The 27079-nt window shown below is 41.2% G+C and overlaps 1 protein-coding gene across 1 annotated transcript in view; it reads left to right on the plus strand.

Annotated features, from left to right (window-relative positions):
* Window positions 1-27079, plus strand: part of LOC134456684 (vascular cell adhesion protein 1-like) — an 80106-nt gene that overhangs the window by 4942 nt on the left and 48085 nt on the right. The window contains exons 2-6 of the mRNA XM_063208144.1: window positions 3149-3222; window positions 3593-3634; window positions 3856-4113; window positions 8734-9057; window positions 9166-9408. Of these exons, the coding sequence (XP_063064214.1) occupies window positions 3165-3222; window positions 3593-3634; window positions 3856-4113; window positions 8734-9057; window positions 9166-9408 (925 nt within the window). The 5' untranslated portion in view covers window positions 3149-3164. The remainder of the gene's footprint in view (window positions 1-3148; window positions 3223-3592; window positions 3635-3855; window positions 4114-8733; window positions 9058-9165; window positions 9409-27079) is intronic.

Consider the following 27079-nt stretch of genomic DNA (forward strand, 5'->3'; position numbering starts at 1 on the left):
GCCGTTCTACTGGCGCGCCACCTTCTCACTGTTGACGTTTGTGGCTTGTGTATGCCAAATATTTTGAAAATTCAGTCAAAACAACCAGTCACCAATCTAGTAATTTTTTCTTCAAAATAAATCCACTGTGATCTTCATGACTTTTCTTGGCCACTCTAACCTTATTTACATGTAATGTCATACATTGGCAAACTCGTTGAAATGTCTCCTATCAAGTAAAAAATGTCTTTGTTTGCATTCAGCTTCTTAGAAGTAGGAGGCAGCACGGTACTTCTTCTTCTTCTTCTTCTTCTTCTTCTTCTTTTTGACTTTTATGGCGGTTGGCAGCTTAGCGTAAAAGCAGCATTACCGCCACTTGCTGGACTGGGATATGGACGCAAGAGACCTATTCTAATGCCTAAACTGGGGGGGGTGGGGGAGTACGATTAGACCCTCACATCTTCCATCTGAATGTTTCTTCATTATTGCCAAGGTGTTGTTTAGCCTAGTGTGCCCAAATCTCATCCGTGACATTATATCCTCTTCTCCCTTACTCCTGTTGGATGCTCTTCACTTATCTACCTTGCTTCGGATTGCATGTAAGTGATTGCATGCAAGTGTTTTCCTATTTCTGCACTGTCCCACAAGGATTGGCATCGTCCTCTCATTTTTTGCTTCACTATGCTTTTTATCTCTGACTTACTGTAGTCCACTTCCAGCTCTACATTGGTGTTGCTCGCAGCCTTCTTGGCACAGCTGTCCACTAGCTCATTTCCTGCCACCCCTATGTGGGCTGGCACCCAAACAAATGAAAGTATTACACCTGCTTTCAACAGTACATAGGAGAGTTGTGCTATACTTGACACCACATCTTGTCTCGAGTTAGATTGCCAGGTTTTGATACTGAGCAGTGCTGAACTACAGTCTGAGGTAATGACTTCCCTCTCGGGTCTATTCTCCTCCACCCACTGCAATGCAAGCCATACGGCTAATAGCTCAGCTGTGTAGACAGATAGATTGTCAGTTATTCTCCTGCTCATTTCAACACTAAGTTCAGGGATGACAAATGCTACACCAACTTTACGGTCATCCAGCTTGGACGCATCTGTGAATATTTTAACTTCTTCTCCATAACTTTCGTTTATGTACCCCTGAACCTGGTACTTATCCAGCTCATGATCTTTCTTTCCCTCCAGCAGCAGCAAATCAGTCGGCACCCCCTCCAAAACCCATGGAGGCTTCGTTGGTATTAAAACTGTGGGGCTTATTTCAAATCATGAACACTCAAGTCTCTCACTCTGTCACTGATAGTCCACCCATAGCTCTTAATATTCACATTCAGCCTCTCTTGACAAGGTTTTAAGACACACTGACTCATGTGTTCGATACTATGGCCTTTCAGATTCACCCAGTAGACAGCAGCTAGCTGATCCCTTCTGAGGTGAAAGGGTATGTCCTCCATCTCAACTTGTATGGCAGTCACTGGGGTTGTTTTCATGGCCCCACAACATAACCTTAACGCGGCAGCACGGTAATCCACTGAGTCTGGACCCTTAGTTTGGAGACCAAAAATGCGGCGCTGCACTATTTCCTTTCCATATCGTACTTAGGATAAATATAGTCAACAATGCCTTCCTCAATCAATAATAGACTCCTTAATGAGCATTCACAGTGGCAACATGCTTTCAGGTGCCAATTGGATAGTTTGTGAAACACACGCGTATGCCCCTGCGCCCTGACGTTGGCCACCATTGAGTCCTGTTGGCTAACTATAAAACAATGAGCTCTGGGCAAATCCTTGTCCAAATGGAGCACATCTGACATTTCCAAAGCAACAATGCACTTCTTGCTTACAATTTAGAGTATATCGCCCTGGTCTGCTCGTTGATGAGTTTCCAGGCGCGTTGTACATATGCTACTACATCCAAGTTAGCGCGTTAGCTCCATTTGGTACACTACGTGAAAGAACACAGATTACGAAACCGGAACCAGTGTCCTTCCAAGTGTATCAGCCTGATTAGTCACGCCCAGTGATTGGATACTTTTTGGTGAACTCTACAGAATATCCAATCACTGGGTGTGACTAATAAAGGGTATCCAATCACTTGGCGTGACTAATTAGGCTGATATACTTGGAAGGACACTGGCCTAGGCTTTGAGAATGACCCTTCGTGATTGATCTGAGGGGTGAGCTGATGGTCACATAAGTGGTGCTACACTGCCACTTTGTGATGCTTACCGGTACTGCATGCCAAAGCCGGCTCAGACGAAGTGGCATGTGGTCCTTGGGCAGAATGGACACGTGTGTCTAATGAGTCACCCGGAGACCCTAAGTTGCACAGAAGTACTGCAATTCTTGTGAATAAAATGCACAAGATGCATTTACACCAAGAGCAAATACAGAGTTGGGGGGAGGGGGGGTAGCGGGGGTTACAGCAGTATTTCTCAACTGGTGGGTTGGGACTCAAAGGTGGGTCACAGAGCTATGGTGTATAAATGTGGGATTATTATTTCCATGTTTTATTGCCAGTCACATATCTGAGTGAAGATACAGTAATGCATAAATTATTGTCATGTCGAAGAGAGGGTGAAACATTGTTAATACTCGCTCTCACCAGTTGAAACGCAAATGCTGTTGAAAAACGTACTACTGTATATACGTATATGCTATCAAATGCATGGTTATATTTTTGATCATTAAAATACCACTTTCCAACAGCGTAACAAAAATGGGTCACAACAACATAATGTTTGTGGAAAATTGAGAGTTCCAATACAATTTTAGATTTTAGAAAAGCAGTAGGTCTACTGTACAGAGCATACAAGCATGACCAAGTTAGTGCAGGGACCAGAAGTATACAGGGTTATGGGTGAGTAATATTAGTTTCGTTATACAGGCAAGCCAAGGTTTATTTGTATAGCTCATTTCATACACAGGTGCAACTCAATGTGCTTCACAAAAAAGAAATGCAAAAAGAAAGTAAACAAGAAAGAAATATGGCAAGAAATTAGAGTGAAAGAACATTTAAAACATTAGGATATATAATGTATAAGCTTACTCGCATAAAAAGTAAGCTTACATGAAGCTTACATGTTCACTGTTGTGTGTGGTTTGATTGTGATATGTTTGCGAGAGATGAAGTGGCATGATTTTTTGTTTTTCCCTCAGGCGGGTTGACACAGTCATGTCAATGGCAAAAGGCACCGCTGTTCTCAGAACAGCACTCTTCTGCATTTTATCAGGTAATGACACTAATGTGGTCAATAATAACCTCATGTTTCCTTGATTACCTCAGTTTGATTTTCTCACTATGAACATATTCTGTGTGTGTGTGTGTGTGTGTGTGTGTGTGTGTGTGTGTGTGTGTGTGTGTGTGTGTGTGTGTGTGTGTGTGTGTGTGTGTGTGTGTGTGTGTGTGTGTGTGTGTGTGTGTGTGTGTGTGTGTGCGCGTGCGCGCATGCGTTTGTTTGTGTCCTTAATTGTGTGTGTGTGTGTGTGTGTGTGTGTGTGTGTGTGTGTGTGTGTGTGTGTGTGTGTGTGTGTGTGTGTGTGTGTGTGTGTGTGTGTGTGTGTGTGTGTGTGTGTGCGTGCATGCGTGTGTGTGTTTTTAAGGTTTTCTGGCTGAATTGACAGCGATATCTGACAACTGTCAAGGTAAATGGAATGATTAAAGATGCTATGGTGGATAGCAGAGATCAATAAACCCTTTTTATTTCATGTAATGATTGCAAATCCAGAGGATAATACTACTGTATCTCCACATGTAAATTATCTCTAAGGGACAGTAAAAAAGTAATTTAAAATGCTTTTGAAAAGATTATTTAAGCGTTATTTAAGATTTTGGTGAACTGAACTTTGAATGCCTTTTCATTCAGCTCTATTGATGGTGAAACCTACACCATCGATTAATCCTGCTACAGTGAATAAGGGAGACACAGTGACACTGACCTGCAGCACCACCTGCAAACTTGGCACAAACCCCCTCTACATCTGGTACCACAATACACAGCCTGTCACCAACAAACACACAGTCAATGGCAACACTCTGACCATCAACTCTATTAACAATGGTTATGCTGGCCGTTACTCCTGTGCTGTGAGAGGACAAGAGGATCGTCCATCACGTGCTGTGTGTAAGTACAGGCACTGAAACTAAGGGGGGTGGGGGGCAGATTTGGCTCAACGTTACATTGAATGTATTGGGTGGGGTGGGGGTCATACTCCTGACTTTGTAGTATGACACCAACATTTTACTGGTATTTACAACTGTGCTGAAATGATCTTTTTTTTCAAGAGACAATGGCTATCCTTAGTCCTGAGTCCTGAGCCCTGAGTACAGATCTCATTTACAGTTTCCATCAGTTTACTGTTAAGATGATAGTGATTTATATGGACCACCTATCACCAGCTCAGATGTCTTATAACCTGGTGGTGTGTAATTTGTTGGGCTGCAGATTTTCTAACAAACTCAAAAATCAGGTGCCCCAAGAATGACTACCAATCATATTATCACTTTGGAAACATTTGGCTCAGCTGTGTCATGATTACACATACTACACAATTTGGATGTGGTATTCTTACAAAATTGAGATCTGATGCACAGCTTAACAGCGTGTCTGCATCCAAGCCAGAATTGCAGTGAGGTTGTGGGTTCAATATAAGCTTTAACAATGTGTAGGCTACTGGAGAATATCACTGTGTTAAAGGGACACTCCACCCATTTTGCATTAGGCTTTCCATTGCTAGACACCCAGTCATACTTTTGAATGGTCATGCAACATTCTCTCAATTCCCCCTGAGACAGGAGAAATCCGTATTCACCTCTTAACACTTCCTCCTACAATGATGTAAAAATCGTCATTTTGCATCATTGTAGGAGGAAGTGAAAGAGAGGTGGATTTCTGTGGAGACTACAAGCCTTTTTCACCACCCTTTCAACTCCGTCCATAGGGGGTTGGACCTAATGCTCTAAATGACCTATCACAGATCAGTGTCCCAGTGCTTTTGAAATCACTGGCAATGAGGCTCCAGTAAGCAGTGTTGCCAGATTGGGCTGTTTCCCCGTCCAGTTAGGCTGCTTGGGATGGCCGTCTGCGGGTAAACATGGCATTTTGCAGGAAAACTCGCCCAATCTTTCCCATAGGCATCAATAGAATTGGGCGGGATTTAGTGCTTCCAGGCGGGTTTTGAGCATTTTTTTGGGCTGGCAATCATCAGCCTCATCTGGCAACACTGCCAGTAAGTCACTGGCATAGCTGGAAAGGAGAAGCTGGAGCACACTAGCCTGGCTGCGCCAAAAACCCCAATAGCAATTCATTTTGCGGCCACTAGGGGCGTCTAGATTTCTAGGCTAGGAGCACACTGCATATTTTGTGACTTTATTTTGTGCACACACCCGACCAACGTTTCGCTACACCTTCTTCAGAGTCAAATGATAGCAAGAGAGAGACACACATTTCAAGACTTGACATTCACAGGTGATCCCACTTGGTTTGGCTAAATTGGTCTCATCTCATTGCAGGTAATTGACCCCACCCCCCAACACCAGGACAAGATTGCAGACAATTAGACAGAGAGGCTTCGTAGAAAGGCATTTTGGATTCATACTCTAAATTCAGTTGAGCCTCAGGGCATAAATGAGTAACACAATATGTCTTACTTTCTGTAACAAATTGCTCCAGCATCGCGGCTGTGGTCTTTTAATAATTGTAGCTGTGGTTTCATTGACAATGTTCTTTGTGTATTGTTTTTTCACTTTTTTGTTTATTTTTGGGAAGTTGATAAGCTGTCTAATTGTCTACAATCTTGTCCTGGTGCTGGGGGGTGGGGTCAATTACCTGCAATGAGATGAGACCAATTTAGCCAAACCAAGTGGCATCACCTGTGAATGTCAAGTCTTGAAATGCGTGTCTCTCTCTTGCTATCATTTGACTCTGAAGGTGTAGCAACGCCGAAACGTTGGTCGCGTGTGTGCACAAAATAAAGTCTTGAAAACTAATCTGCAGTGTGCTCCAGCTTCTCCTTTCCAGTGATGTCTGTCCCACTGTGATGCACCTGCAAGCAGGGTTGCCAGATGAGGCTGATGATTTCCAGCCCAAAATCCTGCCCAATTCTGTTGATTTCTATAGCTGAAATTGGGCGTTTTTTTCTGCTAAATGCCATTTTTACCCGCACACGGCCATCCTAAGCAGCCCAATAGGGCGGGAAACAGCCCAATCTGGCAACATTGCCTGCAAGCTGAGTAAGGGATGATGCGTAGAGTCCCAAATAATTGGGTGTGGCCTGTGGAACTTGAGCATTGCAGTGCATTATGGGGATTGTTGTCACAAATCCACAAGCACTAAAAAGTCATTTTCTGCTTTTCTCGGCCAAGAAGGCACCAAATTAGAAATCTATGCTACTATTCTACTATATATATGACCGACTTTCAATATCGTCGGCTTGCTACCAAAACTGCCTAAGTCCGAATTTTGTCAAAATGAGATTTTTACATAAACTTAATCCCCTACCACAGCTGCATCACCCTGTCTTTCCGTCAGGGTCATTGGTCACTCACAGCAGTCACCAGAGTCAAAAATCTGTATGTATAAAGTCACACACTGCCTATGAGAAAATTAATGACCAGGGACGTAGCTATAGGGAGGACAAGGAGGGCATTTGCCTGTAGACCTAGGGCCCTCCGGCAGGTGGCAGGGGTAGGGGCCCTATTATGACCTTGGCAGGTGGTATGGGGGCCCTATCTATTCATCCTAGGGCCCTGTGCACAATTGTTCTGCCAATGTGAATGACTTGGGTAACTTGACTTAGCCATTTTTGATGCAGGCAACTTGACATGGGCAAGAAGAAGCAGTATAATTACATCTGTTAAGAGTTTTTCTCTCTCTCTCTTCAAAGACAATGGCCATGTGTCAAAACTTCATCCTTAGACATCAGTGTCTGAGATATTCCTGTTATCACACAATGGTTGTAGCCTTAAAAATTAAGCTATACAAAATAAATATAGCATTCATTAATCAGGTGCTTTATTTGATGTAGTTAAGAGATTCGTAGAAGGCTGCTACAGCCTATAATTTCATACATTTACATGTTGTCACATAATATAGACATCAATACTTTTGGATTGATGTCACTTGTGCATCATATTGCTGTATTCCCAATAATATGTCTAAAGACAGTGGTATCCCACACTGCTACAGAGGAATCCAGTAGTGCTTCCACACCATGTTCTGAATGCCACGGTCATGGTGTTGAAGTGGGCGGGGCACAGTTTTATGACCAGGTTGCCTCTGTCATGGGCAAGGTTGGGGGGGTGGGGCAGTTCTATGAGCATGGAGAAGAGCAGAAGTTAACCAAAGATGACAAACAAGGAGGAGACCGTTCGTGAGGAGGTACAAGGACCAAAGAAGTGCCCCACCCCTTTATCCTCCACCATGACTGATGGACCCTCAACATGGAGATTGGACGCCACTGCTATGCTTTCTCTGCACAACACTTTAAACTGGATCTGTCCTAGCGTGATCAATGATAGTATTACTGTTGTGGCAGTTGCTTTGGCACAATGACAGTATCTCAGAGAGCTTGAATTTGGATGATAAAGCAAAGAAAGTTTACTTTGAAAATTAACATGACTAAAAATGTAGAAAGTAAAAGAATACTGTGAAAATCTGTTGGCAGATATGAGATTTACCAGCATGCTAGACTATTACAAGGCCTACAAAAAAAAAATCGGTCATTCACCATTTCCAGGATTAAAGTTTGGAGTAAAAAATAAAAAGAATAGTATGACTATCAAAATAATGTGCAGTGCATTGTTCTTGTTGTGCTGCATCAAATAATTTATTTTAAAGTGTTTTGTTTTCCTTAGAAGGCTTTTCATGTTTGACTTGCTTCAATTAATACATTAACATCTTGGACAGGTACTGTTTGTAATGGGCCAATGACACAGACAGGATGACAGGAGGATGCAGAAGTGGTAGATGAGTAAAGTTCTGCAAAAAATCTTTTGACCAAAATTATTAGGGGTGACTCACAATTGCTCTTTGCCCTGGGTCTCAGATTTCCTAGAACCGCCACTGGTGTTTGGCGCCCCCTAGGAAATTTAGTTTTTCCCTGTTTTCCGAAAACCCCAAAATCGGACTTGGGCGGTTTTGGTAGCAAGCCGACGATATATATTCATGTCTCCACCGGTGGAATGCCCCTTTAATGTCTTTGAGTTCATGTGTGTTTTGCCTATGCACCCTTCTCCTTTTCTGCATGTATGAGCCTGACTTACTGCAGGATTGCTGGGGTAGCAGGGGGGCGGAGAGTTTGAAGGCTACAATGTTGTGGCGTTCCCAGTAGTTCTGGGTGCTATGCATTATAAATTATGGCCGGATTGTTCTCGGCTCCGTCCTGTTGTGATAAACATCCCTGAGGATTCATCATTTTGCCTCTTTTAGATTGAATATTCCAATATGAAACCGAATATGAAACAGAGATGTTACCAAAGACTTGACTGCACAGCAGTGGTGTAGTCTACGTAGAACGCGGGTATACGGAGTATACCCACTTCTAAATTTCAGGGATTTCAGTATACCCACTTAAAATTGAATGATCCATTATTTAGAATAGGGCAAATATATACAGTATACCCACCTCAAAAAAAGCACAAATATACAGTATACCCACTTCAGAAAAGTAGACTACAGCACTGCTGCACAGGAAGACCTCGGTTTCATAATGCATCTCTCTCTCTCGCTGTCTCTCTCACACAGGTATTTTTAGATGCTTTGGCGTGGCTTACAACCCAGAGAGTGTGTGTGCCTTGGAGGGCTCCTCAGTGGAGTTGCACAGCTACTACTCATACCCTGATGGCCTCACAGTTACAGAGACATTCTGGTTCCAACATTCCCCCACACCTACTGATCTGAGCACAACTGAACATTACAAAAACCGTGTGACCTATAGTAGTAGTTCCAGTAACCACACTCTAAGAATCACAAAGCTGAAGTCTGATGATATGACAGATTATGGATTCAGGATTATAACCAAAACGAAAGGGGGGTGGTCTGGGTCCTATGTCCGTCTCAATGTTACAGGTAAAATATGAGTAAACTCATTATATTTAATTGCCTTTAAAACTTTACCTGACTGCAAATACAACATGTTGTGAAAGACGTTCATGTGAACATTATATGTTCATCCAGGTCTACAGGTGCAGATTAATCCTGCATCAGTGAATGAGGGATCCAGAGTGACACTGACCTGCAGCACCACCTGCAGTCTGAGTAGCAACCCCACCTACATCTGGTACAAGAACACACAGCCTGTCACCAACAAATACACAGCTACTGGCAACACCCTGACCATAAACTCAATTCAGAATGAGGATGCTGGCCGTTACTCCTGTGCTGTAAGAGGACATGAGGATCACCCATCACCTGCTGTGTGTAAGTACCTTATATTTTTGCTGCTTTTTGTGTTAAAGTCCTGAGTACTGACTGTATCCTCATGTTTTATCTTAGATAAGAACATAAATATGTACTTCAGATAGCACATTATGGTTGCCTAGTTGCTGTGGCTTGTGTGTATGTTCATGCTCATACACAGACTCTCTCTCTCTCTCTCTCTCTCTCTCTCTCTCTCTCTCTCTCTCTCTCTCTCTCCTCCTCTCTCTCTCTCTCTCTCTCTCTCTCTCTCTCTCTCTCTCTCTCTCTCTCTCCTTCTCCTCTCTCTCTCTCTCTCTCTCTCTCTCTCTCTCTCTCTCTCTCTCTCTCTCTCTCTCTCTCTCTCTCTCAGGTGTTTTTAAATGCTTTGGTGTGGCGTACAACCCAGAGAGTGTGTGTGCCTTGGAGGGCTCCTCAGTGGAGTTGCACAGCTACTACTCATACCCTGATAGCCTCACAGTTACTAAGACATTCTGGTTCATAGATGACAAAATGGAATACAATTTAAGCACAAATGGCCGGGTGACGTATACTGGTAACAGCAGTAGCCACACTCTAAGCATTAGGAACCTGACTAGTGATGACACCAGAAACTATAGATTCAGATTTACAACCAAAGAAGAAGGAGGGTGGGCTGGGGTCAATGTCGCCATCTCTGTAACAGGTAAAGAAGATGACTAATCTTATTCTACAATACCCTTTAAATAAGATTTTAGAAGATTACAGGCACTAAACTTTGCAAACTAAACTCATGTAAACACTACGTTGTCTTGCAGGTCTGCAGGTGCAGATTAATCCTGCATCAGTGGATGAGGAATCCAGAGTGACACTGACCTGCATCACCACCTGCAGTCTGAGTAGCAACCCCACCTACATCTGGTACAAGAACTCACAGCCTGTTAGAAAGGAATACACAGCTACTGGTAACACCCTGACCATAAAGTCAGCTACACCTGGAGAAGCAGGAAACTACTCCTGTGCTGTTGAAGGACACAAGAGTCTTGAAAGTATTCTCAGTGTCAGATGTAAGTTTATAAAATTCAAATGTTCTTTGTGATTCCATGTTCATAATCCTCTTCTGTTTGAGGATGAATCATTCATAGTAAGTCTTGCACGAGGTCCAAACAACTCAAAGAATTAAATTAAAAATACCCTATGGCACACGTGAAAGCACTGTGGACAAATGCAATTGTATTGTATCTGTTTTGCATTGGTAATGCTATTGTCCATGTAAATCAGAAATAATAATGTGAAAAAATAAATATTTTTGACAGATGGCCCCAGAAAGACTGTGGTATCAGTTGATCCTTCTGGTGATCCAAAGGAAGGGGATTCTGTGAATGTAACCTGCAGCAGTGATGCATTCCCGTCACCACGGTTCACCTGGTACTACAGTAGTTTAGGCCGGTTTTCAAATGTTTCATCAAGAAAGATTTACAGGTTTAAAAACATCCGCCCTGAGCAAAGTGGACAGTACTACTGTGAGGCTCGCAATGTAATGGGACAGAACACATCTGCAAAAGTACAAATAAATGTACAATGTGAGTTTTCAGGATTTAAAATAATTAAACATACATAATTCAAACCTAATGTCTTTGTTTCAAGGTTAATGCATTGCAGCCTACTGCATAGAATGTAGTAATTTCATATCTGCCTTTAATAATAAAATAACGATAGCAATTAGAATTTGTGCTGAAATGGGACAGGTACATCAATCATAATATTATTCACTTGCCATGCTCATTTCTCTTGTACTATAGTAGTCACCTTCTGGTATAATACGTCAGTATACTGACTTTACAGCATACAGACTTTAACTTACAGCTCTTTCACTGCTGATTTTAGATGCACCAAAAAACACCTCAGTGTCAGTCGGTCCCGCTGGTGACATTAGAGAGGGCAACTCAGTGACTCTGACCTGCAGTAGTGATGCCAACCCACCTGTGCACAACTACACCTGGTTAAAGACGCTTGAGTCTACACCTTCATCTTCAAGGTTACAAGGAGGAAGGAGTTACAACATCACCAACATCACAGCTGAGGACAGCGGCCATTACTACTGTATTGCAGAAAACAAATATGGGACCCAAACCTCCAGCACTACACATCTGGATGTGCTCTGTGAGTACTGTTGGATTACATGATGCCACATTCACCAAGTTTACATGCGTCATCTAAGCCGATTTAATATCATCAGTTTAAAAGAATTTTAATTTGCATTCGCAGTTTCTTTGTTGAATCTCTGTATATGCGTGGTTCTTTCACCTGAACGTACTCTCAATGTCAGATGTAAGTTTATGAAACTGAAATGGTCTTTGTGAGTACATATTCATACTCCTGTCCTGTTCTGTTCAAGGATGAATCTGATGCACTGTAAGCCTTGCACGAGGTCCAAGCGACTTGAAAAATTAAATGAAAAGCCTATGGCACCCGTGAAAGCACTATCGAGAAATATAATTTTATTTGAATACAATAACACGTACAGTATACAAGAAATGAAACTTATTCTGCATATAAATATTAATTAATAATAATGATAAAATGTGACAAACAATTAAATCATGAAAGTAAATGTATGAGTCACGTTATGGTCCCTTGTGATAGCGTCTCATTTCCCAGATACAAATTAATTTAGCAAACACAATTATGTCAGATATTGAATATGCTTTTGTTGGTACATTAGAGTTGATCGTAAGGTAAAGTACACTGAAGTGTTAAAATGTGTGAAACCTTTTACTATTGAAAAATACCATCACTTGTTATGTACTTTAGACATTCAAGTCAGTCATGCAAGCAATGAAATAGTTGTGCACAATATCACATTGATCAAGTGATATACTATATTTCGCAACAATGTCACAACCTGTGACTCCCCCAAGCACACCAAATTATCAGTAGCCTAAAAGTATTTTTGCCTGGTGAGTTGGTCTAGCCTTGGTCCTTGCAGGATTGCCCCAACAGGCTCCCTCAGGCTCCAGGCTCCAACTGTGGATTCTGTGGATTATTTTTTCTAGATGGACCGAGGCAGACCGCAGTATCAATCAGTGCCCCTGGTGACATGAAAGAGGACGACATGGTGACTCTGACCTGCAGCAGTGACGGCAACCCACCTGTGGAGAACTACACCTGGTACAGGAGCGCTGGCGATGACACTGTGTTCGTGGGAACTGGGATGATCCTCATCTTCACCCTTGAGTCGGGTCTGGACGGAGAGTACCACTGTGAGGCAGGAAATGAGCTGGGCAAGGGCAACTCAACTCAAGTCCTGATCTCCATGCCAGGTCAGGAATCTTAGACTAAACCATTTGGTTCTCAGACCGAGGACCAATTTGTTCCAAATTGTTTTTTTAAGGGACCACCTGTCAACTGCTAACATTACAACATTTTTGGTGTTGCAAAGACAGATGCTGATTCTTACATAATTTACTGATCTGTCTTATTGTAGTGAAAAAAGTTTAAATATTTGTGAACTTGTAATGATAGAAATACTGTATGGCCTATTCTCTGCTAACTTGTGGTCATGAGTTAATGTCTTTCTTTACAGACTCCGCACTGTACAGGATGATTTTGTTTCCTGTTTTGAAGGTCAGCTTGGCTCTGGGTCTCCTGGTGCTGGTCATCATTCGCTGGAGGTAAGGTCACAGACGAACCAGACGTACTACACACATACTACTACATACTGTATGTACTATAGTACTGCACTACTATGACATTTCATGAGGTCACAGACGAACCAGACGTACTACACATGTACTTCACTACTACCGTACTTCAATATGCACTATACTATTACGACATTAAAGCTTTAATGCATAACAACTTTGCTCTCCTGCTGCTCGTCATTACTTCTTGGAGGTAAACAACAGACCAAGGGTCACCAGCAAACTCACATAACTATACAACAAATACTTTTTCATGAGGTAACGGACGAACCAGATGTACTACACGTACTATACTACTACATTACTTCACTAAGCACTATCACAGTACTACACCACTACAACATAACGCTTTAATACATTACAACGTTGGTCTCCTGCTGCTTGTCATTGTTGAAGGTAAGCAACAGACCAGAGGTCACCAGTAAACTCATATTGCATTACTATGGTTTAGAGATGCACCAGATCCTGATTTTTAGGATCCTGCCGGATACCGGATCCACTGCTTAAGATCCTGCCGGATCCGGAACCGGATACCGGATCCTAGGAAAGGGTTGAAACACATAGCCTACTCACGCACGTGGGCCCTTTTTATCACGTTGTCTCAAACTATTTTGACTGAAAAGCCTCGGCTACCGGATCCTGGATCCTGGAACCGGATCCGGATCCTGTGAAAAGCCCTATTATCCTGCCGGATCCGGAACCGGATCTTGGATCCTGTGCATCTCTACCAATGCCGGGGTGGACATTAAAGTGATCGGGAGTTTTCCCGGCCCAAACCATCGACGTGGCCCACGGCGACAACTCATTTTAACTTTTTTTTTATTTTTTATTGTGTCTTGTTCTTGCATTAATATCAATTACGTTGCAACCGCCAGCTGCATCGTAGTGGATTAAATAGGTCCAGAGCCCCTTCCTAGAAAATCTGTGGTTCTACCATGTAAGCAGCATAATTCCCCCCAACCCCTCCCATGTGTTCAGATGGTGTGGCCCAAAACTCGTCTTTTTTAAATCACACTGGCGCGAAACAGAGCATCAGTGATGGAAAGCAGAAAGAGGGCTAAAATTAAAAAAAAAAAAAAAAAAGATACGGCGGTGGCAGCAGCCAAATGTGTCAAATTAACTGACATTTTCTCAAGACAAACTGGTAGGTTACTGAAAGAGGTATAGATAATTGGCCTGGTTATGAATATTATCTTATAACGTGGCGAGCGTTTGCAACTGTCACAACTGTCAACTTACTGTCAACTTTTAAAAATGTCACAATGTAGGCTATAGGATTAGGCCTATCTATGCTTTAAAGTGCATTCCTATTTCCGTAGAAGAACCGAAAACTTGTTGCTTTACATGCCAGTTAACCATTTTGATTAACAGATTCCCAAACGCTTCATCATGCTTTATTTGTAGCATACCACCAGCGCGCACAGGTTGACGCAATAGACATATTAGATAGCCTATGCAAATAGGCTATAACGTGGCGATGTTTGCAATGTCAAATCAACTGTCAACTTACTGTCAGCTTTTAAAACGTCACAATGTAGGCTTTATGGCCTATGCTATGGTTGAAGTGTATTCCTATTTTCATAGAAGAACCGAAAACGTGTTGCTTTACATTAGGCTACATTCCATTTCATGAAGAGAGTTGCCAAACTCTTCATCACGCATTGCCTTGCATTACCACCGGCGCGCACTATCAGTTATTAGCGCAATGGCTATATTACACAGGGGGTATTACATTTGTTGTTAAATAGCCTATTTGTTATTAAATGCACGTCAAACACGCTGTTTAAATCATTTATAAGTGCTGTAGCCTATATCAATATTGCTCTTGGTTCGCGCGCACAGGGACAGTTTAGTTGTCTTTCTAAAAATTAATTACTGGAGAGTTTGCACGTTCTATCCGCGGAATCAGCATCGTGAAATCCCTCAGCGAATGACCATTCATTGTAATGTGAGCCGAGACCCTTCACGACCGCGGGAATCTATTCCATTTTCAAGTTGCAATGCCACGAATACATGCATGCAGACACGTTCTCCTACATCCCGTGCTTGCAGTGTGTATCCTCAACGAACGGAATCCTTACATTTGCCGTTTTTGATAGACAGTTTCAAAGTCGCCGTCATGCTCTGCAACTGTAGCCTATTTCGTCTCGCTGTTATAGCGTGCAGCATTTCCACAGGTGCGCAAACATCAACTCAATATGAAATGTCTTCTTTCGCCTATGGAATGCTTTCTAGCATCAGCGCAGCAGATGATCCAGATGAGGGCAGGAGTAGGGTCAGGTAGAGGAAGAGAGTTAGTCAAAATAGATGTTTATGACGATAGGCCTATAAAATATGGCATAGTCTACAGAAGAAAACCATGATATGTGTAGGGTAAAACGTGTAGATGATTTAACAAAGCCATAATTAAATAAGTAAACAAATAGGCCTAAGTGAATGAAAGGACAGGCTGTATGCAGAATGCAGTAGGCATGGAGCCCAGGACAACAGTGGAAACGGGTAGCAGGATTTAAGATGAACTAGGCCTAATTGCTGAAAATGCATCAAAATAAGACCAAATGAAACAGGCAACCACTGTTTAATCAATGATTGCCTATGAAGCCTACATTACTTTTTAATAGTTAAAGGATTTATCCGGAGTTGGAACAAATTTGCCTGTTTTTTGCATGTTTGGGATGAAATACAGTCACTCTAGAGCAAAATCAAGGCAAAAGGATGCGTTTTGAGAAAGTTTGATAATATCACGTTAGCCTCGTTAGCCATATCAGCTATGCAATATGAAAGGTGTGGGCATCGTTTTTCGGCGGTTACACACATTTCAAAAACACAACATTTTAAAGTCTTGCACAGCTCAAAACAACGTCACACTTACCTCGTAATATGTTGAGGGTATCCACACATAAACCGAAGTGTCCAAAGTCCTTCATGTATTCTTGAAAGGTCTGCAGAATGTGTTTTGTGAAGCTACTACCTTGAGAATATCTAAATTACGCTCAAGACAACTATTTGACACTAAAGCCCACCAAGTAGATTGCCGAGTGCGTCGCACCATCAGCTGTGGTTACTCGCTATGGAAATAATCATAGCTGATGGTGCGACGCACTCGGCAATCTACTTGGTGGGCTTTAGTGTCAAATAGTTGTCTTGAGCGTAATTTAGATATTCTCAAGGTAGTAGCTTCACAAAACACATTCTGCAGACCTTTCAAGAATACATGAAGGACTTTGGACACTTCGGTTTATGTGTGGATACCCTCAACATATTACGAGGTAAGTGTGACGTTGTTTTGAGCTGTGCAAGACTTTAAAATGTTGTGTTTTTGAAATGTGTGTAACCGCCGAAAAACGATGCCCACACCTTTCATATTGCATAGCTGATATGGCTAACGAGGCTAACGTGATATTATCAAACTTTCTCAAAACGCATCCTTTTGCCTTGATTTTGCTCTAGGGTGACTGTATTTCATCCCAAACATGCAAAAAACAGGCAAATTTGTTCCAACTCCGGATAAATCCTTTAATTCAAATATTTAGGCCTACATTTAATTTAATTGTTACATTTAATAATAGGCCTAGCCAATTGGGAAGTCAGATGCTAAGAGGGAGGCGTGCATTTTGTCCTCCGTATCTGAGTGGCCTGAATTTGAATTAAATTCCCGGACTGAGAAAAGGGTCCTCTCCGGGCCTGATCTCTACTATGGTTTACTACAAATACTTTTTGCCACAACATCTACTGTATTTTTACAGCTGTCCTGTATCTGTACGACCACAACTTGATGACATTACTGTAAACATTGTTAAAATGTGTTGACTGTACTGTAGGAGTCAGAAGTTCAGGCTAACCACAACTGCAAAGAAGGCGGATTGCAATGTGCAGGTAAGCACAATCTATTTAGACAAGGCTGCAGGATATTTTCCATAGTTCCCCTTGCTTTATGTTTACTATGACTAATATAGGTCTTGATAAAAGTGAGTGTGTTTACATGCATGATATGCATAAATGGTTTATTTACAGCAATCGCTTTATTCAAGTGTTCATGTAAATGGAATTCATAATCTGTTTGTTACTGCAATTGGCCAAGTAACTGTTAGAAACCTGATTTTTCACAGTCAGGATTTTGGCTTATGAACCTCTTTTTGAAGACATGCAATCACCTTAAACGGATTATTATGGGGTTCATGCCGAATCATAAGTAGACAATCGCAAGCTTTGAACTCCAGTTTAGTATTTAGAGCATGTGAGTGGAGCACCTGCAACTGGATAGCCTATTCATTTTATCCAACTTCTTAAATGCAAATGTGCGCATGCAGTACTACCCTACACAAGACAGTATTTGAAAATCCTTTGAATTCCTTCCTTGAAATCCTTTCGGTTTTGACCATTGAAGTCTTTTTTTCAGATTCTTTAGATCTCAATTTTTGAAATGTACTTCTGCCATGGAATAAAACGCATAAAAAAAGATTTCAAGTGTACAGACTTCTCTAGCATTATAATCAGCATTTTTGCTGCACATTTTTCCTGGACGTGCACAATCTTCCTCCTAAAGTTGGTGGTGGTATAGCCTACTCGGGTAAAAAGGAGCACTTTCAGAATAGGTTAAAGAAAAAACACCTACATTTTTGTACATTGATGTACAGCAGTATATACTGCTGTACAGTAATGTGCAGAAATCATGTAATTAGTAATGGTCTTTTCTGACCATCATGAAAATACTGCAATATTGTTATCCATTGATATTGATAGGCCTATTGATATTCACAGGTGTCCAACCCTGATCTCTCTGACCCAGGGCCTTCTCAGTCCAACACAGGAATACAGGAGGTATTATATTATATTATATTATATTATATTATATTATATTATATTATATTATATTATATTAAATTCTTTTAAATGGTCTTATTTTATATTGTCTTATATCACCATTATCTAAAGAGTTCATAAAACATTGTGAACTCTTTAGATAATGATGATATAAGACATTTAATGACCACAAAGATGACAAGTGTACCATTGCATCAGTGAAAACTACACATCAAAGAAGAGTGGTGTCAATACTGTAGGTCTACAGTGATCTATAGTAGGACATTTTTATCAAACTTTCAGATTTGAATGTGAATTTGAATGTTCCTCACTTTTCTGAACAATCAGGTTATGGTTCATGGGGGAACCTGAAAGTTCCTTAGAGAACATCAAGGGCTTTGGCAATCCAAAGGTTGCTCAAACAACATTTGGGTTCTAATGTTCTCTGATGAGCCATTAAAAAAATATGGCTCTTGCATGAACCAACTTGTCACATATACCTGTACCGTAGGTTGCTCTGAGAACTTTTAGGGGTTCCAAGCTAATGTCAAACTAACAGTTATTTGGGGAAATTAATAGACTCAATATTGACTCTTTGCCCCTCTTCAAATCCAGGCTAAAATCCCATCTGTTTCAGATAGCCTTTTCTTTATGACTCTTAAACTCTGTTTTATTGTATTTTATTTTATTTCATTTTTCAAAAAAAAAATCATATTCCTTTATTTATTTTTGTTTAAAATTCTGTTTATGTGTCTTGTTTTTATTTTTGTTTCTCTCTGTACAGTGTCCTTGAGAGTTTTGAAAGGCGCTTTTAAATAAAAGGCATTATTATTTATTATTATTATTATTAATACCAATTGATTTAATCACAATTGTCAATTATTGCAATTGTTACTAATGCATTAATTATGTACATGTCCTCTTTCTACAGGCTAGAGTTTGAATGTGGCATCTACTGTAAAGCAAGATCAAGAAGAATCCCAAGCCATGACCAGGGTTACCAAATGACACCCAGAGCATGGCCATGGTTGCCAAATGTGATTGATGATTTCGAGTCCAATAACCGACCTGGAGGCAGTAAATCCGATCCAAGTTCAACTAAATTATATCGATTACTAAATGCCATTGCGATTTCTATGGCCATACATTTACAGGAAAAAACGCCCAATATGTTTTTGTCTTAGTCTGACCAAATTCTCGGAAAGAGTTTACCATGCCAGGCTATAAGCCTCCCACTCTGTTTGATGATCAATGATTTTTGAGAGTAAGGTTAGGTTAGGTTAGGTTTCTTTATTAGTCTCCACGAAGGAGAAATTTGCTTTGGAGACAGGGAGGTTGCAGCATCATAAGGAACACATTGAACACATAGGACACATGACACCAACACAGAAAAACAAACAACAGTAAAACAATAGAAGAAAAACAGTGTAGGCCTACATGCTCAGAAGCACTGGATGTCCTAACCCACTGCCCCACTGCAAGTTGATGAGAATATTCTCTCTCTCTCTCTCTCTCTCTCTCTCTCTCTCTCTCTCTCTCTCTCTCTCTCTCTCTCTCTCTCTCTCTCTCTCTCTCTCTCTCTCTCTCGTGTGTGTGTTTGTGTGTGTGTGTGAAAATTATGAGCATTTATTGTTAAGGAATTCAAGCAAAGAAGACGATATTGTTATCATATGTGCTATTATTGAATTATGTTCTTACTCTGTTTTGCTTGTTATTTAGATTTTTTTAATCTTAATCCAAATGTGGTTTTGAATGTTTGGTATACTAGTTTTAAGTGTATAAAGGTGCACTGTGTAAGATGGTGGCCAGATAATGTATTGCAAGTACACTTTTTAGTGAAATTGTGCTGCCTACTGCCAAATTTGATCTTTTCGTGAATATTTAGTCGTTAATGCATTAATATTTACTAGTATGACCAAAGTACAGCAAATATTTCAGCTAAAAATGCCTATTTCTGGAAATTCAAGCTGGCAGACCATGTAGAAGATCCCCCTTTTCATGTATGAAAAGTGCAAATTTCCTAGTCATTAGAATACTTAGAATTTGATGGTCGTGGTAAGTACCGGTATTTATGAAAAAGGTAACATTAGCGAATGGGCAGCATGAATTCTGGAAATGAACTACTAAAAAGTATTACACATTGCACCTTTAAAGTGTCCTGTAATGTTGCATGCTGTATTGCAGGGATGGGCAACTGGAGGCCAGGGGGCTACATACAGCCCACTTCCTCGGCCCCTAGATAAATATAATATACATTTCTACGTAAAACATAATAAAAATGATCAGATTTTTTTTCTAGTCATGAAAAATTGCCCCAGGGACCAGGGCCCCGTCTGTATTGGTGGTGGGGGTGACCTCGTCAGGCATTATGGTGGGACCCTAATAAGTGCCTTGCCCTTGCCGTAGAATTATTCCAGCACCACTGTGTTTTGCCTTCCTTATCATGAGTTGGTCATCCCTGCTGCATTTTATACTTCCTATAAAGGTCACAAACAAGTAATGTTTTTGTTGCTGTGTCAAACAAAAAAAATCTTAGTTATAGTTTTTCTTTATTTTTCATACAGAGTGAAATTTGATTATGTTGTGTTTTTTTCCGAATGTAGGCTTGGATGTATCAGATATATTAGTTGTGTGTGAAGTATTCCCAGCTTTAAAGCGATACTGTAGTATTTCAGGAAATAAGCTCATTTCACACCGTCCCTTGCAGTGGTGCTTCTAGAGAAATATACCTATAAACATGTTAGGGGTCTCGAGGTATTTTTGCTGCAACCATGGCCGGGCTGACTGCTAGGGGGTCTTACTGTGGGCAGTTTTGCTTGGGCCCCAGGCAATTGCCTACTTTGCCTAATACTGGCTTTTTTTCCTTTGAGTTGAATTAAGATTGTTTCATTCACATAGTTCAGGTGGAAGTTCAAGGAGTGATTTAACAGCTCTCTTATCTACTCCCACCGTCCCAGAGATTTAATTCATCTTGTGCTTTTCAGCTGTCATGTGCGAAGGCTTGTCAAACTGTCCCACCACGTCCCCTTACTGCCCCATTTCACTAGTGGATCCCTCTATAGGGGGTGCAAGCAGGTTGCATGCCATATGATCTCAACTTCCAAGATTGAGACCAATCATGCTTTTCTGTGCACCAAACCTTAAAGGGCGAACTAATGAATTGCGTTTTAGCTTTCTTCTGTTCTTCCAGCTGTTCTGAGTCTCTGGATGTTTAATTCAAGAGGAGATTTAAAATGAGCTCATTTCTACTTGTAGAAAGGGTACAGTATCGCTTTATGGTTTTTGAGTTTTTAGTGAATTATTAGTTGCTGTACATTGCATTAGTTGTAGTACATTAGTTTTTTAACAATGTTTTGTTTTGTATCATGTTCGCATATCTGTTGGCTACGATGTCATTGCGCATGTGTGTGTGTGTGTGTGTGTGTGTGTGTGTGTGTGTGTGTGTGTGTGTGTGTGTGTGTGTGTGTGTGTGTGTGTGTGTGTGTGTGTGTGCAGTACATTTTGCAGTGCTCATTCAACACTTATAGAGTCAATGTAACACCTTCTAGAGTGTATTTGGTCCCAGAGTACCGTCTAAGTGTTGAATTAACACTTTTTAAAAACTTTACTGCGTGGGTGTGTGCTCGTGTGCGTGCGTGCGCATGTGTTGTGGGGGAGGGGAATTCCGCTATCCACTATTAGTTTGAAGCTGAGCTACATTAGTGTACATTGTTAGTTCTCAAAGTGTGTCAAGTGTGTCTGTGCAAATGTATTTCATTAGTTATCCTACTGTACATGTCTCTAATAGTGAGGCTTTTCTCCACACCATCTCTGAAAAACAGCTAATTTTATATCAGTTTCTATGCATGTTACTTCTCCAAGTCAGCATTTGAATCCTATGGCACCTTATGATGGCATTCTGTATGTTGGCTCGGAGCGGAGGTAAACATTTCTGCTGCCAAAATCAGAACAGCTGAAAGTACAAGAGGAAGATAACATTTCAGTTATTTAACACACAGAGGACTGAATGCCCTTCAGAGGGCAATTTGACATGTCTCCAAAAACAAATCTGTAACTCTGTGAGTTTTTGTCATTGAAACATATAAGTCACACCATTAGAAACCTCAGACCTTCCAGATTGCACATATATATATATATATATTAAATACATTATATAGCTGGCCCAATTTAAAGAAAGTGAAAATAAATCTTCGTATATTCTGTACTCTCTGCCTGTAGCAGCCACACCTATAGGTATTCACATGTAAAGTACCGGTGCTTGAGTGGCTATTCAGAGGTGACAACACGCCCCTTTCAGCTAGGCAAAACACAGTGTCCTGCCACAGGACAAAGAGAGTGACAGTTGGGTGTGCTATCAGAGCACATGGAGATTGACAGGGGGGTGTGGGCCATTAGAGGTTTTTCACACCTATCTCATTAGTATTCAAATGAGACAGGCAGTGGCAGTGGCATAGTCTTTCTTTTTTGCATTTTGTATGAAAACAACAAAACATCTTGGCTAGATATATTTATTGTGTGTTTTCTTGCACTTTTTGAAGACCTCTGAAACCTATTTTTGTACAGTTGTGTTTATACTCAATTTAAATAAAACTTGTTTGTTGTATGACATCCAATTTTCTTTCAGATTATTTCTTGTCAGGCTTTTCAGAATACAACCATATATTCCACTTTTGCATAGATGCTTAATGTTAGTTGAAAATACTTGAAAATGTCGGGGTGGTGCAAGCAGCCTAAAAGCCTCTGAAAGGCCTTAGACCTCAGAGGGTTAACTCAGGGGAAAGTGTGAAATGAGCTTTTTATGTCAATTTTACAATGTTTTTTTTTCACCTAGGCCTAAACATGTACAGTATATACCAGTTAAAAAAATAAAGGAATTTTGAGCATGTTGAGTACTACTTCAAAATGTACTGCCACTGCACACGCAAATTAGAATTTGCAACATCCCTGCCCTGTTAAAAAAAAAATCAAAGATGACTTTGTCCTGGGTCTGACCAAAGCTGTCAGCAGTCATGAGTAGGGCGAGCCTGGAAAAGCCCAGGCTGCTTTACACAATCTTTCCGATCTGATACAACTTTTGGCTCTGGGCTATGTGCTAGAAATGCTAGAAATCCGTAACGCCCAATAAACAATCATCGTCAATCGTAAACCACACACCCCTACGGACCTTACAATAGGCATGTCTCTAGACTTCATCTCACTTGTGATTAGGTCTGGTCCTAACCAGGCAAGAGAAGGGCAAGTAATGAAAGTAGGTTAATGCCTCTTTTCCACTGCCGGTTTTCTGGTAGGCCTACAGCTCGAAACAGCGAGCTTCAGTCGCCACTTTCTGCTAGTTGAGCTGTCTCGTGCCTATTTGAAAAGCAAAAAGTGGCGGCCGAGTCACTCTTTGTCGAGCCGTAGGCCCACCAGAAAACCGGCAGTGGAAAAGAGGCAATAGTGTCTCCATTAAAGTTAACACCTCCTACCCCTACTTTACTTCTTCTATTGCACTTGTGGGTATTAATGTTCTTATCAACAACACCCATAATGTGCACGTATTGTATTGTGTAAAGATGTCTGCCAAAAGCAGGCCTAATGTAATGTAATGTTTTGCAGTAGGAGTCACGAGAGAGGAAGAGGGGACACTTTGTGCTGCTTGCCTGGCAGGGCGTTGGTGTCACTTTGTGTGGTGTCACTAAACAGGCAGAAATTGTATCTGCTTACACTTACGAATGTCACACCCAGTGCCCTAGCAAGCACATGTCTGCCCCAGCACCACTACGGCAACATAGGAAACCTCCTTGTTGGTCACTTGCAGCTTGTCCAATATTATATCTAGGCTACAAGCACCCCCCACCCCCCAACAGAGGGCTGCGCCTATGCAATAATAATAGACATATGCAAAAGGCATAAAGCAGCATCGTATGGCAAGTTTGAGTCCACGTCATTCGGCCTAACACCATAAGTTGATAAATATGGGTGAAGCCATCACTCAGCTTTGAATAAATAAAAAACCCTTACTGTGCATTCTATGTGTGGCAGGGCCCAGGCCTGATAAGGGAGGGATGTGGGGAGGTCATGAGTTTGTTTGGAGGTGAACAGTAGAAAAGTAACTCTCATAGCAGTATGATAAATACGGGTGAGGCCTTTAAAAACCCAAACCACATCCTTCCCCCGTACTGCATGTGGTGGGGACCCCACAGCAGATGAGGGAGGGAGATTGCCACTTGCTTGTCTCGCAGGGTGCATACAGGGTGTGACCAGTTTGTTTAGCAAAAATTTGGTTATAAAAGTCACAGTGAGAGTTGGGCTGACTCTGTGCAGTTAGCTGTCAATATGACTTTATGGGTACCTGTGTAGGTTTAGCTGCACGCTTATATCTTTGTGGGGCCGCCCCTCCCTTTGACTTCCAATCATATTAAGTCACAATAGCTAAACAACGAACAGAACAAACCCTAACCTTAACCTGTCAGTGAGGAAATATTTTGACACTTTTACTTTTACCAGTAACAAAAAAAATGAGTACCAATAAAAAACACTGCTAGATTTCTCTGGCCGGCAATTGGGGCCCCACAGAGAACCATTCAGTCGCAAACACCCTTCAGTCACAGTCAGTTAAGTCACCACACCATGGGTACATCCATTATCTAAACTCACGTTCCCAACTTACTCTTTTGGACTTGCACTTCACCGACGCCCTGCCTCTGTGGAGAAAACAAAGATGTTTCCCCCACCGTCAGCCTTGGCACAATAACTTCTGGGGGATATTTCTCTATTCAATATCCCAGATTCAAAATGAGAAAAATGACCTTTGAATTGCACTTGTGTGAGATATTATATTTAACTTATATCGTTGATGACTTGACTTCTTACTAGTCCACAAGCACAAGTTAGTATAATGGAATGTACACTGGGAGTTAAGATAATGGAATGTAACTTAACATTGCGTCTGTAGATCCAGATTTTTCAAAAGTTTCCCAAAGTAATCCAAAATGGAGTAGATAGAGGCTTGGACAGGATTAACGCATTTCTCCAGTTGAGGTGGTTTATTGTAGAACGTATTTACACAAAACTTTAACTGAGGTTGTTTGCAAAATAAAAACTGTTTATAAACTTAAAAAATAAACGATTGTACTGAAGAATATGGTCAAAACAGTGTTTGTTGCCAAGCTCCTAACCATCCACCATTTTCCACCTGTTTCCACCATTCACCTGCGCCCTGCGTCACAGGTAATGTCTCCAAATTTGCGCGTCACGTGATGAGATGGGTAGCAGCTCGGCCTCAAAGACTGTTTCCATAAAAAATGTCCATTATTTACTAAACTTCATTCTATTACTTTATATTTAATAAACAAATACCAAAAAACAAAAATATTATCAAAAAATAACACAAAACAAAGGAATGGCTATCACAGCGTCTTGTTCAGAGATAGTGATGTGTAGAGAGGAAGTGAGGTCAGCATGGAGAGGGTTATAGCAGAGAATAGTATATGAGAGAGAGATAAATCAGGCGGGTTCTTTTCCGGTATCCACTTTACGTCGGGTGAACGCCCCTTTAGGAGACCTTCGATTAGGAGACCTTCGGAGTCTTGAGGTTAAGAATAAATGGAGTCCCCTTAGTGCTGTAGATGACGGTAGCGCACGTCTTGTGCAAACACCATGAAAAGACAAGAAGAAGGAGGGACAATGCCCCCTTAGAAGACCGATTTTTTTGAGCACACTCCTTTGCATTGGATGGGCGGGTTTTAACATATCTTATTCTAATAGACGATTTTTTGGTTATAGGCAGAGAAACTGGAAGCTATGAGAAAGAAATGTCCCATTGGTTCCCATTATAGCCACAGTTCCACCTAGCTTCCACTAGATGGCGAACACGGTCAAGTGGAAGTCCATAGGGCTAAATGCAAAAAAAAATTGCTACTGCCATTTCCAGTCACAAATCTCATAAATAAATCATTCCTGGTGAGAACTATGGCTCCTGTTATATAAGAGGCTGTATTGGCATTTCTTTCAGGTATCTACTTTTTCCAGCAGGGCAGAAGATTTCGACCTGTACTCGCTAGCATTCTGCTAATGTTTATGGATTTGGCCTCATAAATTCAGCTTGTTGACCCAGTATATAATGATCTAGTGGCGCAAAAAAATCTAAACGATACTCAAATGTGTTCTTATTAATTCTAGCTTCAAATTGAAGATTAATATTTCTGGGCAAAACAGTTAAAAATAGATACAAATTATGGTTGTTGGAAACTCCATTGACACCCATTCATCTTTCACTTGTCCGCGATAGCCAACCAGCAGCAGTACCACCCCTGGCCACCAGCTAGTGCTCATTGCCATAGCTTACTGATTCTCTGTTATAGGCCACTGTGGAGCCCACTAGAGGCCACCATAAATATTGCAACACTTATCAGGGTACAGTGGGACACACACACGTCTGGCCAACCACCACACCGTATGTGACGTTTAGAGAGAAGGTCAGCATGGAGATGGCTATCAGCCTCAACTACTGTGGCAACAACGGTCACTACATTGTGTGTGTGTGTGTGTGTGTGTGTGTGTGTGTGTGTGTGTGTGTGTGTGTGTGTGTGTGTGTGTGTGTGTGTGTGTGTGTGTGTGTGATTGTGTTTGTGTGTGTGTTTGTGTGTGTGAATGGGCTGGGCTTGCATGACCCATGGGGACCCAGGTTCAAATCCAGACTGGGTCATTTACCAACCTTGCAACGTCTCTCTCACACACACTCTCTGCCTGTCATGATCTTCACGGTCCTATCTGCAATAAAAGCAAGAACGCAAATGAAATCACTTTTTAAAGGGACACTGTGCAAGAAATGGTCAAAAAAGGTACTGCAACTATGCTGCTCATTGAAACTGGGTTGGCTATCGCCAAATTTGATAGTTACATGAAAGTTTACTAAGTAATAAACAAATGTTTTCTAGTATGGTCCAAGTAGAGTCATTTTTGCAGCTAAAAATGGCTATTTTTGGAAATTCAAAATGGCGGACCATGAATAAGATCCCCCTTTTCATGTATGAAAAGTGCAGTTTTTCTGGTCATAATGAATATTTGATGGTGGTGGTACAGTAAATATTCATGAAAATGGTAACATTAGTGAATGGGCAGCATGAATTCTGGACATAAACAACTAAAAATCTCACACAGTGTCCCTTTAAAGTATAAGTGGAGGTAGACGGGAAGAAAATAATGTGAAAGAAAGTTAATATTATCCA

The sequence above is a fragment of the Engraulis encrasicolus genome, chromosome 1, assembly GCF_034702125.1.
Source record: "Engraulis encrasicolus isolate BLACKSEA-1 chromosome 1, IST_EnEncr_1.0, whole genome shotgun sequence".
NCBI classification, from domain to species: Eukaryota; Metazoa; Chordata; class Actinopteri; order Clupeiformes; family Engraulidae; genus Engraulis; species Engraulis encrasicolus.